The sequence below is a fragment of the Vanacampus margaritifer genome, chromosome 7 (genome assembly GCF_051991255.1).
Source record: "Vanacampus margaritifer isolate UIUO_Vmar chromosome 7, RoL_Vmar_1.0, whole genome shotgun sequence".
Classification (NCBI taxonomy): domain Eukaryota; kingdom Metazoa; phylum Chordata; class Actinopteri; order Syngnathiformes; family Syngnathidae; genus Vanacampus; species Vanacampus margaritifer.
In genome coordinates, this window is record NC_135438.1 from 9,903,777 (window position 1) to 9,922,919 (window position 19,143).

At 39.6% G+C, this 19,143-nt stretch overlaps 1 protein-coding gene across 14 annotated transcripts in view; it reads left to right on the top strand.

Annotated features, from left to right (window-relative positions):
• The window catches only part of nfixa (nuclear factor I/Xa), a 142,062-nt gene that overhangs the window by 5,835 nt on the left and 117,084 nt on the right, over positions 1-19,143 (top strand). For 13 of the 14 annotated variants that reach the window (XM_077571955.1, XM_077571959.1, XM_077571957.1 and 10 more), the window contains exon 2: positions 5,874-5,957. In XM_077571955.1, the coding sequence (XP_077428081.1) occupies positions 5,874-5,957 (84 nt within the window). Of the gene's footprint in view, positions 1-5,873; positions 5,958-13,077; positions 13,253-19,143 lie in introns of those variants that run through there. The other variant, XM_077571949.1, reaches the window with a different exon arrangement.

The window sequence follows — 19,143 nt, forward strand, 5'->3', positions numbered from 1 at the left end:
CAATAAAAATATTCTATTTAGCAATAAAAATATTATATTTACCAATAAGAATATTACATTTAACTATGAAAACTTACATTGCAACATTGTTTGGTCAGCAAAATGTCATTTGGCAATGAAAATGTGACATTTAGAAATGAATGCTATGAATAGCCATTTAAACGCAAATTTTGTGCGAAGAAAAAGTCGAGCGGGAAAGTGGTATAGTTTGCCACAAAAAATTACATTTGGCCACAAAAATGTCATAGTTAGCCAGGAAAATGTTGCACAACAGTTTGCTGCGAAAATGTCATTTGGCAATAAATAAAAAAAATCCCACTAAAATGCAATATTTGGAAACAAAAACATTTTGGTGATGAAAAGGCTATGTTTTGCCAACATTCTACAAAAAATCAGTGAATTTTTGTATTTTCATTTTTATTATTTTTTTTAGGGGGAGGGAGGGGTGATGGGTATGATTTCTTTTGCTATCAAAGCAATCAGGATTCGGCAGCATTATATTTTGCATACAATCAAGTTACTTAAAAGTGTGTGTTTTCTCCTAATCTCAGCAGCTACGCTGTATGAACAGGCTTGGCTGTACTTGTGACCTCCATCACCCTCAAGTGGAGTGAAATCATTAAGACCCACTCATCCATCTATCCATCCCTCATTTTTTAATGTAACCCCATCAGTTTCTCATCTTCTTTCTCACCCCCCTCCTTCTCCTCTTGAGACATCGGTGTGAAAAATAGCATTTTTCCAACATATCTCCCCGAGGTAGCTTTGGCAGGGGCTCACACGGCGGCCGTGTTTGCCTTTCATACATCCCCCTCGCGCTCGGTGGAACAGATCGCCGGTGACGCCCGCCCACCCGGCCGCCCGCCCGCCCGGTGTCTTTTGAAGAGGTTGCCATCTCTCACGGGTTGGCTGGACTCACTTTTGTGTGTGTGTATGTCTCATCCTCCACCATCCCCTTCATTATTCAATCTGTACCTTAAACATGGACAATTTATGCTTATGGCTAACAAATCAGTCTTTTCAAAACGAATGTAACCAGCTTTTGGTTAAATGGCTTGCGTAAGGTGTGTCTTCCCCTGCAAGTCCGTGATGCATTGGTACGTTGCCATTCATGCGCTTTCAAAGGGATCCACGTGAGAACAAATCCCTCCACCGGGACCCTTCATACGAGGCTCTGTGGAGGTGTGCGTTTCAATGTGCAAGTGTGTATGTGTTTATGAGCAGATTTTGGGAGATGTCACCTCCAAAGAATTTGGCCATATGGTGGTGAACGCATACAGTAGCGAGAGAGAGGAGGAAGGCTGGCGAGAAATACCGTAAAAAAAACAAAGCAACTTCTTTTGTTATACTTTTGAAAACCATTGATCAGATGGTTAAGACCCAAAAATTAATATAAAAAATCCAAATTGTATCTGCTTGCATATTTGTGCAGTGGGAAAATGTGTCTCAATTAACACATTTGCATGGGGCGATGATGGCGGACTCCAAATAGGTCACTGACTCAATCTCCCGCCTCCGAATCGCTTCCCTCTAAAATGTTAATTAAGGAGGGCTTTGAGATTTTTCTGCTCAGGGCTGGCCATATGGGCCGGGCATATGTTATATATATATATAGTACAATTTATAATTCATACAACGCTGCGGGATGGAGCGTTTGAGGGCCTGGAGGTTTTTTTCTTTGGGGGGGGTTACTACAAAGGGGAGTCAATATGTTCGGGCCTCCCAAGTGGCAGGTAGCGAGCTTAGCCTATTTATTAGTTTCTTGTTATTCACTGTTTCACAATGGGATCAACACCTGTTTCTATGGCGGATGACTTAAAAGAGCATTAGAATGGCTGCGTGCCGCTTCCTTAATAGGAAATGAATGCAAGGCATCTATTGTGTTGTCAGTCCCATTACATGATGTTCCATTAAAATGTAGTCTGTCAAGAGTGTGGTATCTCTCTTGTCAGGGTTCATTTCAGTTTTGATAACTAAATGCAGTGGTGGTTTGTTGTCAATACTTTTGCCTTGTCATTTCTGTTGTGATGAATGATTTGGATTATACAACCAATTTGATTATGATGCTCGTCCCACCTGGATAGTAAAGTACACTCAAAAGTATTATGATCTGCTACTCACAGAAAGTGAAAATGAAAGGAAATATGGAGTTTGCACTCACTTTGCTGTTCTTGAAATGCCTTCAGTGATGTTGGTTGTTTTTGCACACCATCGATGCATGTTGATATCCTCCTGGGAACGGAAATGGTCTTCCCTAAACTGTTCCCATAAGTATACAGTGTTCCCTGCTATATCACAGTTCAGAGTTTGTTTGTTTTTACAGTAGAAAAGTAGTAGTTGGTTCTGTGACCATGCTAGTCGTCCCCTGATTTTGTATGTGTTTTTCAGTTAAAACAATTAGCACTCTGCTGTATTATGCTTTATAATACATATGGTAATAACAAAATTGAATAGAATTTTATGCAAACATTTCATGCATCATGATTAATTTATTGTGCACCTTTTTCTGATGTGTGCACCTTGGACACTAGGGGGCAATATAATATATACTGTACGTACAGATAAAAATATAGTATAAATAAAGAAGAAAGATTAGTATTTTTTTCAGAGGATAAAGAATATATGATGGTGAGGGCTGAACGATTTGGAAAAATCCTATTGCATTTTTTTTTTTGTCCCCTCAATATTACAATTGCGATTTAATATGCAATTATATTTTCGAGGTCCTCGTCCCATGCATTTTTAACACATGCGATAAAATCATCTGTATTAGAATAAACAATATCAAATTTATTATATATAGATTTTGTGGTCTTATCGGGTTATGTTTGCGTTAAAATAAGGATACTTGGACAATACTTGGACTTGCAGTCTTTTAAGCGTTCACTATGACAACTATATATTTCGGCTTGTTAATTCAATAAAAAAAAGAACGTACAGTATGTGTGAAAACTGTATACAGCATACATGTGTTACTCTTCTATTTGTGTTCAAATAATCCGTAGCTTAAAAGATTATAACACAGTAATATTGATACCAGTTTTGTTAGAAAATTGCTTGTTGTGAAAGTGAGTTGAGTTCGCTGGAGGCCGGTGGGGGTAAAACCGTTAAAAGTTTTTTGTTTTGTTTTTAAAGTAGGGTTTGTCTACGTAGCGGATTTTCATCTACTGCAGGTGGATCTAAAGTGTATCCCCTCCCCACCAACCCGACAAACGTAGGATCGCTGTAGAAATATCTTAAGATAAATAATTCAGATTCTGTGGGGACTAAGTGATACCAACCCCTGATTGATTATTTTATTGACTTAGCGATGCGTCCAAAAACATTTGTCCTTATAGTGCCTTTGGAAATGGATTTTGCCTTGCACATTCCCAACTGAGCCAGTTGTCCCAGTGCCACCCTCCTACCACACACATATTAATCATCAAAATGGGCCACGGCAGCCAATGGAAATGACTCTGTTGACGTCACTCATTTGGGCAAGGTGTCGGCCAATCAGAGTAGGTTTGCCGCTGCACCTGACCTTGTCTCCGGCCAAGACGAGCCAATCGGAGAAGCCGCGTTCACACACCTGATTCGCCGTTCTCTGGTTGGCTGGCGTCTTCTCCTGCACAGGTGCCATGGATCTGGGCGGCGAATCAGATGCGTCACTGGACACATGTGGCCTGGCAGGAGACGACGTAGTATAATAGAGCGCATAGCAGTAATGTCTTATCAGCAGGCCTCGATCCCGCCATCCAGTCTGAACAATGGGCAGTGTGTTGCCCCTGTAAGCAATGTTTATGCACTAATAAAGATGATTAGAAAATCACACAATTGCCAAAAAATGGAAGGTTTGTGAGTGCAGATTATCTGTAATAAAACAGCAAGGGGGGGGGGGGGGGCGCAAAGGCCTCTCATTGCGAAGGATATGAATAGCCTTTGTTTTCGCCACAACTCGCGGTTGTGCGGTCTGCCAGCGTCTGGCTCTTATTATGGGGTTTGTGTCTGCGCGTCTGCTTAAGTGGCACGCACGTGGACGCCCGTGTGCGTGCGCGCACCCGTGCATGTGTATGTAAATATGTGCAGGTGATTATATTTTTGTACGTAGCAGTTTAAACAATTTCCTTGGGCTCGTGTTGTCGCTGAATAAATGTGTCACGGGGTCCCGGTTGGCACAAGAGCGGCCTGTTTGCTTTTTTATCCGTTAAAGTTGTGAAATGAAATAGGATTTCGCAGAACGCCGCAGCGGCTGTGGGATTTGGGCTCCCTTCGGCTAAGCGGAGAGGGATAGCTTGATCCAATCAGCGGCACCACTGCGAGGAGAGCCCATTTCACAGCGCCGGGCTCTGCCAGAAGCCTGTCTTGCTGGCCTGCTTGAATAAGAATACAAATGAAGCTCGCTGAATGCACACATGCATGTATACAGAGCTGTACTTACACACTGGGCTGGCTTGAGTTGGTGCACAAGCTGTTTGTCAGTCAGGACTTTGTTCTGTCGCTAGAAAATAAACATTCAAGATTGTCTACGAAGATTTTGTATTCAATAAAATGATAGGAACTTTGAACTAAGGTTTCCACACACTTTTTCCATCTTTTGACCCAAATGAGAAATTTGCTTCCTCCCAGGGCCCAAAGTTACATACACACGTTTTGCCATAACACATACTGATGAAAAAACAGCAGAGAAAGCATGACTTTATTCAAAAAAAAAAATAAAACTATTTTATAAGTATTTTACTCTTACCCAATTACCCCATAGAAATTGACCAATGACCCATTTTAAATCCATCCCAAATTTTTTGAAACACAACTTGAAAGCGTTGATAATGTTTCTTTATCTGGATTATTACAGTCATTTGGTCCAAGTCACTTGAATTTGAGTATCTGCCAGTACCAAGTCCTGATCTGATATCTCAACACTGCTTTTTTATTTTATTTTATTTTTTTTATTAGTGAGATTTATTTCCCAACATGATTTATCCGAGTATTTTATATGGCCATAAATCTAGTGCAGCAGTGGTTAAACCCATGTAATGAGGCAAACAAGTTTAATCTTAATATCCCATTTTAAATAAAATAAAATCTAAAAAATAATTTTGGTATAAAAAATAAATACATATCTTAAATGGCTAATGAATCAATTTCACGCTGTAGAAGTAAAATTAGAGCACTTAACTCCACTTAAAACAATGAACATTGATGCTGTTGTAACAATCATTTAGGTCATTTTCTTAGGGTTTGTCACCTGGAAGCAACTTTGTACAGAGTGTTGCTTTATGGACACGCCTGCTAATAGATGAACACATTTGACATTGCTTGTCTTTGCTTTTGTCAGTCAACTCAGCACGTAACGTAAGGTAACGTGTGGTCTTTTTTTGGGGGAGAATCCCAGCATACGTGTGATGAATGGGATATTCTACCTCTTGTCTTTTTAACGCCACCGCAAAAACCCGAAATGCTGTTGTGTAATATAAAATGAAGCTGTTGCTGTTTCATTTGGCAATGTCCTTGTTCTTTAGGATTATTACTGTATGGATTTAATAAAGAAAAAAAAGCATCAAAATTGTGTTTTTGTCCAACTTGTTATATTGCATTATTCATAATGCATTTTTCTAAAATAGGTAAACACTAAAAATATTTGGATGTGTTATATTCCACAAAATTGCTATATAGCACGAATGTAGCTTATGTAGCTGATACCATGTTGGACATCTTTAGACAGAAAACTAGTGGAAGGTGACTGGACAGCATCGTTATAGTCTGGTAGTGCCATCCATACAAATGACAATTCTTAATGATCAATTATTTAATATTATGCTCTTCACTTGTGCACATAACCGTTTATGATAATGAGTGTGTTTCATGACAATTTTTTTTTTGTTTCTTTGCAGGCTACCGACGCTTACCTGGTGAACAACGATCCTGTCAGAGGCCCAGGGGTGCCTGAATGTTTCCTTGTGTCTGATACATACAGGGTATATACACACACACACACACACACACACACGAATGAACGAATGAACCGCAAACACAAGTGATTCATTTTGTGGGCATACAAACTAGCCGAGTGGATTTAAAATGATCTACTCTACCTTGACTTACTGTGGTTAAATCCGTTTTTTTTTTTGGACAGCCTCACATTCTCCGCATGCCCCCGAGAACATATTTAACATATTTAACACTATGCGTATTCTCACAGGAATTTAGATGGATTTTCTATGAAAGATTGTGCACTCTAACCGGGACAATTTTACATTCTAACCACTGACTTCAATTTAAAACATTTTTATTTATTTATTTTTTTAATTATAGCAAATGGTATATGTTAGTATTACAATCCGAACAGTGTAGTGCTTCATTTTCTACTGAATTTTTCATGTTCTACTAAATTCCGTTGAATGTCACATCCTCCCAGTGTCATTCTCATCCAAAAGTGTCATCCTGGAAGCCATAAACTGATGCATTGCGAATTCCTTGACATGCAAGAATGCACCTTAAAATTGCTACTTTCCTGTTGTACATATATTTTCTTATGTTTTGCTTCTGCTCTTTAGTGTGGGTATTTGTCAAGGCTTATTTTCGTCTTTAGTGGGACTAAACGTGTTGCCGGCTAAAGCACAATAATGAACAATTGGAAAGATTTTCTGCACTGTTTGATGTAGTTTAGTACTATAAGAGTAATATAATGCCGTATTTTTTATTTTTTATTTTAAAACAATTATGATGTTTATATATAATATAATATAAAGATATTGAACAGTATAAGGTCAATTGTTGTAATTTTGAAAAAAAAATTCAGTGTGACCCAAATACTACTTCATACAATGACACCGCACTTTACATTCACAGCCATAACTGTATGAAGGATTGTATTCATGAAGATGTTTACATTTTCTTCCTGTCATACATAAACAAAAACGCGATATAATCTAAAGCAGCCAGACTGAAAACGTGAGCTGCCATTGCACACAGTAAACACTTAAAAAAGCAGCAGGCCCGACACATGTACAGACACACATACAGCAAGTGAGATTGCAACCAGACCCATAACATCTCCTTTGTATGAGGTTCTTGTTAGCCATAATGGCCAGTCTGACTGCACGTTACATGTACTGTACGTTCATGACTGGTGCTCTCACATAAACAGCATTTGAAAGGGAGCCACAACCACCTGTCTCGCACATTTAGCCCACTAATGGCGATATCAGCCTTGGCTTTTAACGTACAGCATAACCACAGGAGATGGTAAACATAAAATGCGCGGCCAGCGGCGCGTGTCAACGGGAGACCACAACACGCTTCAAGTGTTGTCACACCATGTGGTTTTTCCTCGTGTGGCAAACACAGTCTCGGAAACCGCCAGAGCTCGAGGCAAGGGGCTTTTCTCAGTGTGGCGGTCAAGATGGGAAATTTGGAGGTTTTCGACGCGGACCTGAGTTCTGCTGTTTTCTAACTCCTCTTGTGGGGTTTCTATAGCTTGTTATTTGTTCGCCGGAGTGCCTGTGTTGTGTTGAATACTGAGATGGGTGTCTCGGCTCCAATCCAGCTACAGACAAAGAGGGCTGGTTAAGTCAGATGCTGTAGAAGAAGCATGTAAAGTAAAGGTCGTCATATGGCGCACTGCGGTCAGGAAGTGGACCATGACACTTTTCTAAACCCACCTACTATAAATTTGTATTTCCGTAAAATACCCCCCCCCCCCCCATATCACAGTTAAAAAGCTGTTTTTTTGTTTTGTCTTTTTACTGGTATTCTTTATTATCAGAGTGAAAAATATGAATGAATAAAGATTCAAAGTGTAGATGCTTTTAAATCCAGGTTAAAACGATGCTCTTTTCCTATACCTATTATTAAGGTATTTTGCACTGTATGCTCTTTTAGTAATTTTAGCGAGCTATTTTTGATTTCCTTACTTTGCATTTAAATCTTTTTAACTCTGCTTGTAACTGCTAGATACTAGATACTGGTAAATGTCTAAACAATGGGATTTTTTTATTTATTATTTTTTTTAATCCCCCTGTATGATTTGTTCCTCCTCCTATTTATTATTATTATTTTTTAATGAATGAATATCATTTCTGGGATTTCTTAGTACTCTTATTTAACCAACATTTTTTCTTCATGGTCAATACAGTTGTAAATGCACACATGAAGAGAGACTGCCCAGCAACCATGTGCAGTGCAACTCCGCCATGTGATACGGCTCAGCCAATCAAATCGTTTATTCAGAGCAGCATTATGAGTGGTGTAATTTGGTGTGTGTAAGGCAATCAAGCGTTTTAAAAAGTTGAGGGTAAATGGATAGTCGTACTAAAAAGCAGTGTAGAAACAACATTTTAAATGTTGCTGATATTAGCTTAGATTGTTATATTATAATTATTTTATCTATTATTACCGCCCTGAACCCATTTGAGATGCAGCATCTCAATTCCAAGGTGGTCAAAGACAAAACGCCTCCCTCAAATATTAGAATCAGAAGCATCTTTATTGGCTTTGTATGCTGAAAGACAAAATGAATTTGTTATAGGTAATTGGTGCCTCTCTTGTACTACAGCAAAAAATAAATAAAAATAAAACCAAAAAAAAAATAAAAGCAAAATATACACTTAGGACATAAACAAAAATGTTAAAAATTTTGAAAAAATACATTTGCATTATATTAGGTAATATAAACAGTCACTGTAATTGTCTCATTTCATAGCAAACTAATGAGACCATTCCAACGTTGTTGGTAACCAAATCAGCAGCACTGAAGCCATCTCAAACTAATTACCATGAGTCTTGTAAACGCCGGGGAATATGTGATCTTGTGATCGCTCCACAATTTTGTGTGCGTCCAAGTTTATGTTCCAGGAGCTTCTTGAGTTATTTGTTCCACACAAACTTTAATTTGACTACATAATGTTTGAAAATCCTGTCCGCCTTTTACAAACCTATCATGTGTAGTTTAGTAAATAAACCCCCCTGGATAGTGTTTGTGGATTTAAGGTAGTTATTTAAGTTTCCATTTTTAGTTTAAGGATGTGTTGCCCAAAAGCTCTCTTTATTTTTTTAAATCTATTTGAAAAAAAATCTATTTGTTCTGCCTTTTCAGTGTGAAAACCAACAATAAATACAATTGATACAATCGAATACTTTAAAAGGATATCATTTTTAAATCATGCAATTTTTAAGGATGTTTTAAAATATAGATTTCTATTGAACTAAATATTTGAATTGTAACGCAAACTATGATGTTCCGACCTCACCTTGAATTTTTTTTTTACTGTGGATCGGACCCATTTAACATTTAACTAAATACCACCAATGAAAACTGAAAAGCTGAAAGCGGTTTGCAGGAGAGAAAAGGAAAAAGAGAAAGAAAAGGGGGTGCGCGACAGATTTGGGGTTTGGACCTGTGCCGTGCTGGGGTGTGGTTTGGACCGAGGAGCGACGAATGGAAAGAAATACACTCTCTACCCTTCACCTTTTTCACTATTTCCCCCATTTTTTCCCCACTCAGTTGCTTGCCCATGTATCATTGAGCACAAGACGAAAGAATGTGTGTGTGTTCTTGTGTGTTTGTGTGCGCGCGCTGTGGTAAGTATCCCACATAGGCTGAGGTCTCGTAAAGCTTCGTACCCCCCCACTCACACACCCCCATTTTAAAAACTTGGCATTGAAGCACCGGGGTGACTTCAGCCTCCAAGACCGCACCCTATAGCACACACACGCACGCACACACTTGGGAGGCAGGGGCTTATGTGTAATTGCAGGCACTCTGCCTGCATATATGAGTTTGATTAGGCCGAGTAGCAGGGAGCGGGTGAGGATAAAGCCGAGGCTGATTAGAACCAGAGAGTATCACTTGCATACAATGGGAGTCACATTGAAGCGGCTTTGGACCTCTCGCTCCAAGTTCAGGTATCAACTGTCCGCGTATGTACTGGATATTATACAGCACACTGCAATAGGAGCTCCACATTGTTACACAAAAAAAAAAAAGGGAGGGGGTTATAAATTACAGACACCCAGAAAGAAAATGTGCATCATGCAGTGAAACTTTGTTGGTTTCTTCAAAGCATGCCAGGAGGTCCATAGAATTTTTTTTTTTCATATTCTATATATGATGTGGTGTCGTTTATAACTTACATGCAAAAGCTAGCGTGGCTTCTCAAATCCACATTGTAAAAGTTAATTCAATGTGAATTCTGGTCAATGTTGGAGCCAGCGTTTCCTGCTACTGTAAATTAAACACTCATTGCTGTTGTTCCATTGTAGACACAAGTTAGCAAGTCAACACTGGCAGAAATAATGGAAATAAAAAGAGTGTACATGCAGGGGCAATCTCCGACCATCATAAAACCGTTATTAACTGGAACAAACAATGTTTTAAGAAACATTGTGCTTGTGTAATTTTTTTTTGTAATCATATCAATATTAAAATTAGCGGTGTTAACGTTAATGAAAAATCCAAGGGAGTACCTCAAAGATGTGCCTTGTGCATCTTTTTCTTTTCTTTTACCATTTCCAATTAATGATTTAAAACAATCAGTCTTTAGTAATGACTGCCAAAAGTGTTACGGAGGGTAATTCCAGATAGATGGGGCTCTCCCGTCTCATCTGCCCCACAAGTTGTTGAGGCTGCAAAAAAATACTGTATGTGAAAAGTGTGTGAGGTGTCACACGAGGAACACGGAAGTCTTGCGCAATATGCATAACTTCTCGCAAAATCAATTGATTTGCCTCCCGTCATCTTACACTCAACCTGTTTTTGCACTGGAATAAGTACAAACATTTACCTCGAAGACCAGAAATGAGTCTTATTAGTGTAGATCAGGGATGCCCAAGTTTGGACCTCGAGAGCCCCTATTCAGCCTGTTTTAGATGTCTTCCTCCTCCAACACAGCTGAATCAAATGATCCGCTCATCAGCAAGCTCTGCAGAAGCCTAATAACGATTCTGATCGTATGAATCAGGCGTGTTGGAGGAGGGAAAGCTCTAAAGCAGGATGGATATGGGCTCTCCAGGACCGGAGATGGGCACCCCTTGACTGTCAATTGTACTTGGGGTGAACAATTCATTTAATTCAAATCAACATTGCAATGTAGTAGAATGCAATTCTCAAATAGCAAAGGATGCAATTTTGAGAGAGAGAGAAAAAAAGCATCTAGATTAGCTAAAAAAAGTTGAAAGGTTAAGCCACAGATTTGTTTGCATTATTATTGTAATCTGACTCAGACATACCAATTTATGTTTACTTTTCAGATTTGTTTGGTAGAATTTTGTGAAGTTATCGTAGTTTTTAGTAAAAGTTAGCAATTATCATATTAATTAGTTCAGATTAATTCATGGTCCATTTGCCTTCAGTGTAGCATAAGACCAAAAGCTTCATTTATCATAAAGAAATGTATTGCTTGTGTTTGTTAAAAAAAAAAAATACATAAGAAGAGGACCTTGTCACATTTTAAACTGCAATCGCAAAATTGAGAATAAAATTGCAAATAGATTATTTTTCCCCAAAAATTCAGACCTGTATTATTGTACACCGTAGACAGACATTGGCTACTAATAAACTGCTAATTCTATTTAGTTGTAGTTGTAGTTGTAGTTTTAGGGGTAGCATAGTGGTCTAGTTACCATGTTTGCATCAGTTCTAAGGCTAAAGTTGATCTCCTGTGTGGAGTTTGCAGGTACCGTACTCTGGCTTCCTCTCACATTCCCAAAACACGCACGTTAAGGTCAGTAGACACTCTTAAATTTCTAAACTCACATCTCAGCAAGGATAGGCGCTAGCTTACCCTAATGAGGACAAGCACGAATAGAAGAGAAATTGCCATCTCGTTACACGTTAGCTCTTGTGTAGGCAACATTGTCAGGAAGAAATGTAGTAGAAAATGACACAAAAGGTAAGCATTTCTTTAGTGAAATGCACATAAACAAAACCTTGACAAGACATACTCAACATCAGCTGCATACAATCCACAAATGTGGCCAACGTGCAGTATCGAGAACGACACACACGCACAAAGGCCGAGACCACAGTGGCTATGGAAACATTCGTTTTTGTGATGGAAATTGTTTTATTTACCATGGCAAAGATATATTTTGCATTGAAAATGTTCTATTTTGGTATTATATACAATTTTTTGCCATAAAAAATTATTTGGGCAGTAATTCTCAAAGTGTGGTACACACTTTATAGTTCTCTATAGGGGTGCGTGACAGAATCACTAACTTTTACGATACCTTGGCGTTTAATCAGAAGAACAGCTTGTTTGTTAGTTTAATTTTTTTTATTATTATTATTTCACTTGTATTTGCAATCCATTTTCAAAGAAACAGTAATTGTAGGTTTTTCATTTTCCTATAGTTAAGCAGTATGTACGGTAATGTTGAAACTGCATAATGGCTGACAGTTAACTTTTTTTTTTTTTTAGGAATAAACCCCATCTTGTTTTACATGAACACTTGTACCTAGTACAGTAATGCATTTTAATGTTGGAAATTTTGGGGGGGAGAAGTGGTACCTGGTGTGAAAAGTGGGATCGCAGCCCACTCTCAACCTGAATGAGGACTTAAGCATCGTTGAAAATGGACAGTTTAAGAGGTTTTGTTAACTGAAAGGACATTTAGAAGTCATCAAGGGGCATCTGATGGGCTGATAACATGCCGGGTGTGTAACAGGAAATGAGGAAATGAAATTACATGTATGGACACTATTTTATTTTGACTCAGTCTCATTGATTGCATTAGAGGGGAGCAAAAAATAAACGAGCCTTTTCAAGTCATGTAACTTAATCATGGAATGCATTGCTATAATTATGAATTTGTTGCAGAATATGGTCCAGTCACTCTTATTCTGGTAGCTTGCATATTGTTTCTATAACACAGCCTTTCGTTTTTGTTGAGTTCTGCAGAAGAAAGCTCGGTAGTTTTCAAAGTTCTAATCAAAAACAGTCGATGTACAGTAGAGTTACAGTTATGCATGTGAGGGGAGGGAGGGGAGGGAGGGGAGGGAGGGGGGAGGGCATGTGCGAGCGAGCGAGGGAGGGAGGGAGGGAGGGAGGCAGGCAGAGCAGGGAAAAAAGTTTCCCCTAAAAGTTGGTGCGGAGCTCGGCGGCACAGTGAGCGAGGCGGGGTTAGAGCCTGCACCGAGCCACAGCACCGAGCCTCGGCCAGCCTTTGCAATGCGGCACCGCAGCGAACCTCCTCCATCCACGTTGACTCGCGACCGCTCCGACCGCCACCTGTAGACTCAGCCATGTACTCTCCTTACTGCTTGACACAGGTACGCACTTTGATCTTGTCTTTTAGTAGAACGAAAAAAAAACATTTTAATCGCTTTGTGGGTTGCCCGCTTTTTCCGGTCTTGTGCGCTTGAGGCTGTACGCCGGTTGCAGTGTGCAGATGTCTGCCGCTTTTTCGCCTTCCCTCTCCCCCGGAATTTGCTCCACTTTTGGCCGACCACTTTTCAACCTCAGTTCAACCGCGCTTCCTTTTCGGTTTTTTAACGGCGCTATTCCATTGCACGTTCCTACGCGGCGCTACGCCATCGAGAGAAAATGGCGCTTCTCCCACTTTATTTTTTATAAACCCAAAAAGTACAGTACGGTGTAGTACAGTAGCGTACGAGTTCGCGTTGTCCGTAATTACCACAAAGTCAACACACGTTGACTTGAAACCACACCGACAGGTTTAACCGACTTGTTGCGTTCACGGACCGAGGAAGTGGAGCTGGAGCCGCACACACTCGCTCACGGCCAAGGGCGAGCTGGCGCTATCGTGGTGCTTTCGCGGTCACGGTGGACGCCCTCGTAAGCGCCCCCCCACCCACGACGTGTATTCACGTCCGTGTACTGTATTTAGTTGCGTGGACGCGTGGGCTTGCGGTGCGTTCAGGGTGCGAATTGTACACTTGGATTATTGATTGATTTGAAAAATACCCTTGACTTCTAGGTCAAGGCGATTTTTAAAGCACGGCATTTTTGTTGATTTATTCCTCACATTTTAATCGTCATGTTAAATGAACAGCAGGCATTAGACTGCAGTGAGATTAAATTAAGTTGATATCAATATGCATGTGGTCATAATTTAGTTTAAAAAATATTTTTTTAAATAATTAAAGTAATGGCACTTTAACATATTACTGTAATTGGTGGGAACTGTTAGGAAAATGTATCTTATTTTTTGTGTGTGTAAACATGCACACACACCTGCTGTTTTACAGGCCTTTTAATGCATATTGCATGTTATACTAAAATATAGTTCAGGTAGATTTTTTTTAAAATGACATTGAAGATGAATTCAATATTATTGTGTAAGCACACACAGTGCAAAAATGCTTTTATTGAAAAACAAAAAGACAAGATGGTTGACCTTCACTTTTAAAGCATGGTGCCATAATGATCTTAATGCTAATTTCCAAACAATTTTAAAGATTTTTAATATTGGGTCAATTCCTATTTCAATGTGATGAATAACATATTTTAGTATTTTTTATTATTATTTGTCATAAATTTAATAAAAAATCAAAGCAAAGGTAGAGCTAAATGACCTTTTTGTTTTATTTCATTTCCCCCCCAGATCTGTTTTATATAATGCAGATTAAAAAAAACAGTAGTAGAAAGTTGCTTATAAAATTTGGATTTACCATAGACAAATGCAGATGTTTTAGGAAAAGTTACCAATATTTTAAATGGACTTGTGTGCCTTTGATTTGCACATCAGGTTAAAATTTCACTTTATTTTTTTATTTTTTACATCCTTTATATTTTCATGCCTGCATGCTTTTTATTATTCACTAATCAGGAGCTATTGCACATATTGCGGCAAGAAATGTCATTACTAAAGTTTCTGCTATAATTTTATTCACTTAATAAACACGTTTGTTCGCTATTTTCTCAAAATGTGATATCCACATTTTTTCCATCTTTTGAAAGGTCTATTTCATAAATCAGAGGATCCGTGTCCTTAAACAGAGCAGTGTGTGTTTGAGTGTGTGTGCGTGCAGCTCCACGATGGAAAACATGTGGATTCTCTCTCAATGTTACTTCAGGCCTTCCTTGCTGACTTTTTTTTATTTTTTTATTTTTATTTTTACGTTTCCTCTGGCCTTTTGCACAAGTGAATCACACGATTTTGAATCATTCTTGTATATGATGAATTAATCACATCACTTGTGTCCTTTAAATGACTCCTTACACGTCCCTTGACCTTTCTGCCTTCTGTCACCCTGGCATAAGGCGATGTGTGTGTGCAGCACTTTTCCTAATCAATATTCTATTTGATTTGTGTATATTTAGTACAGATGATTTCCAAGCCTGCTGGTGTGAGTGTCCGAGTTCTTCCGAGTTCTTTCCGTTAATTAAAATGAATTGGCAGATATGGGCCGCGCAATGCATGATGGGCATGCTCCTGAAGATGAATATAAAATTTGGAGGTGGGGACAAGGGGGGCATGTAGTAGGTCACTTCCATGCGCTTTTGTTTTGGGATCTACTTTTTTTTATGTGGAAGCTGCGCATGCACGTGAAGATACTGCGCTCGCACTGTGGTTGCGTTGTGTCGTCATTCCTCGATCACACCTCGTAAATAATTAATATTTCACTAAAAAAAGAGCGGTGTAAACAACCTTTGAGTGCATTATTAATAGCGCTAAAGAGCTTTGTTGGAAATGGCCCTGCCCGAAAAGGTGCAGCCAAAAATGTGGAACTCTGGCAGCGGTTCACAGCCCTCGTGACGGCAAAAAAAAAGAAAAGAAAAAAGTATCTGCATAAAGTTTTGATGCGATATGAAGGTTGCGGGGGCGTCTTTAATTAAAACTTTTATGTGCGGCGTTTTCAAATCAATTATCTCGGCTTCCAGTTAAGTCCCCGCCAACGCTGCCAAATTCCGAGACTGCGTGCAAACTAATGAGATGCTCAACTTTGAGCAGGAGATTGTGCGTGTACTTTGGGCGGAAATAAAGAACTTTTATTGTTGTTGCCACCCCCCCTCATTCTCACTTATTAGGATTTGATGTTACATTTATATTTTTTATGATGATGATTATTTTATTTTTTATTTTGGGGCTTTCCCCCTATTGTACTTGATTACATGCACAGCCTGCATATAATACAACACCGTGGAAATGTAGTTAAGAAAAGTGAATAATAGCAATCACACACACACACACACACACACAAATTGCAGTTGAATATTTATTTATTTATTTATTTATTGGACATGCAGCACAGAAATTTGAGGCTCAGGATGCAAAATTCTGGATTTTATTCTGCTATCCCTCAACATAGCAATTGTAGTATGCTGAATGTTGTTGATCAATGTTTAATGCATAGCAGCATATCATGGCAATCAGCAAATATGCAATTCTATCTCCCAGGGCCTGCGATTAGGGAACAGCAGAGCTGTTGGATTTGATATTTGTGAAATGCTTGCTTTTTTGTCCATAATCTTCCTTTTTATAATACAAGAAAAAAATGTACAGCAATAGTGGGAATGCTTGTCTTTCAACATTCACACATTATTTGTGGAGAAAGCAAAAAACGTTTTTTGTGTGTTTTTTTCCTTTTTTTTATGGCTCTCAGAACTTATTATAAAGTAGATTTTTCTTTTTCAGTTTGTAGTGTTACCAATTCTTGAGGCTTGTTCCTCTGCATTCACTCACTATTGCCCATCCATTCATTAGCTCAACCGTGTTTCGTAAATATATATATATTTTGGCAAACTATTACATTCATGTGCAAACTATTACATTAATGTGCAAGATTGATTCAGGGAAAATATTTGCTGTGAGCGTTGACGGCGCTGGTCTGGATGCTTGTCTCAGCATTCACATACTAGCATTATTTTATGTACACAAAAGCATTAGTGTGAGTGGACATGTGAAAGTGCTCATCTCTCAGCATTCACACAATAATGTTTAGGTACACCACAGCATAGTGACAAAGAGTGATGCAGAAAAATATTTATTTCGGATACAACGGCCAAAGTTAAATGCAAGTCTGTGCACCTTTTTTTGACATGCCGTGTCATAGACTTAGTATGAAATGCAGTAAAGCCTCACATTCAGGCCTCATTGTCTGCATGCATACATTTGTATTCTCTCCATGGAGTCACATGTATAAAGTAAGGCGGGCCTTTGTTATCGTGTAACATGTTAAATGCATGCTCACACACACACTGGTGCTTGATGGGCCCATGCAGTGAAGAATAGGTTTGCTGTAGTGGAAGGAAGGCCGACTGAAAGTGGGCAGACTTTGGTGCCAGGACGCCAGGCAGGCGGTGGGATGTAAGCAGGCAAGCGGGATGCAGGCAGGCGCAACCCAGGGGTACATTGTGTTCTTTTTATTTATTCATCCTTCCTTCTGGTTGCAGACCAGGCCCACCTTACACTGCTTGGCCACTGAGTGAGAGCTTGTGGGATGAATGGAGAATGGCACAAATGTGCCACTTAAGAAGATTCATTAGGATTGCAAAGGAGCAAGCATGATTTGTGGAAAAGAGTCGTTGGGTGCCTTTTTCCCCCCCAAAAACGGCGTGTGCGAGTCTTGGAGGTGCGCTCGATCCAGCAGCGTGCTCATCCCTTATCTACACAGTCTCCCTCACTGCCCATTGAAAATGGATTTATCAAGCTTAACCGAGGCGCTTGGCATCGCAGAGTAATAGGTGGCTGTCCCCTGCATGGATGCAAGTTATTGTGTATGCAGATATATGTGCTCGCGTGTGAATATAGCCTCCCTCTTGCCTCCCAGTGCGGATTAGGTTTCCGCTGATCTGTGGCCAGTGGAACCGGGCGGCCCCTATAGCTGTCTTGTGTTGGTTTGCGATATACTTGTATTGAGCGGTCATGCACATGTACACGCTGCAGCATCTGAAATTAGACACAAGCATCACATATGTTGCCCACAGATAGATAAAAAAGTGAGTCAGTGTGGTCTTACTGCTGAAGGCCTCCTTTTGTTTCAACCTTATAGCTTTGCTCAGGAGAATGGAAAGAACCATTTGTTATACAGTTGCTGTGCTGTGTGGACACAATATACTGATAAGAGAGTGAGGCTGATAGAAAATGAAAAGGCAACTATTTTTTTAGTTAACATTTTGGATGATATTTAAGTATAGCAACAGAGCTAACTCAAAAGGCCACAAATCCAAATGTTATTGATAAAGGGTATTGTATGGCAGATGATCATATTCATCATGTAAAATATTTAAATTAGAATCAAAATAATCTGTTCCGAGGTCAGACCGTAGCCATAAAAAAACTTATATTTTACAAAACATTTTAACATTCTTAACCACGTACACTTCTAAAAATGGTAAATGTTACTTCATTTGTACAGCGCCTTTCCACCTTACAAGGCCCTCAAAGCGCTTTACATTTTGACTACTCATTCATCTTACTCATGACGCAGCATCAGGAGCAACTTGGGGGGTGCAGTATCTTGCTCAAGGGTACTTCGACATGGTCACAATGGCATGGGATCGAACCCACAGTTCTCGGGGTTGCAAGAAGACCACTCTACCACTGAGCCACGCCGACCCGGCCACCCAAAAATAAAAAGACAATAACAGTAATTATACTCACCCACACCTTTGATTATATTCGAGAAACACTATGAGGATCAGCTTATGCCACTTCAAAATACAGTTCTGTGGTAGCTTAATACCCCCCCCCCCCCAAAAAAAAAAAGGCAAAGAAAAAGAAAAATACACCTGTGGATTTAGTAAAAAAAAATGTAGATGTTCAGTTTGTCCACTAATCTGTATGAGTTTGGATTTTTTTTTTTTAATAGCAATTCTGAATACTCCTTGAGACTTAAAAGGTGGGACAGTGAAAACTTTCATCCATGAATTAAACATAGCAGCAGCTGATAAGATGATCAGATGATGGAAACGTGAGTCGCCCACTCCGGTGCATCCCTCCTCTCGCAGCTGCCGGGGTCCGACTCCCCCCCCCCCCCCTCACCTTCGCCCTCCTCGTCAATTAGATCTCTGTAAAATAGAAGTGACGGTTATAACTAGATCGGCATTGTTGGGGGATGAGCCGGCCTGGTTGTTGTTGTGTTGTTGTTTGTCTCAGGCGGGCTCCTTCTCCCCCCCCCCCCCACCACCCCTCCTCCGTCACCTATTGGTGTGTTTTGCGTTCCTTTTGATTTTCTCACAGGGTCTTTTGTGGGGG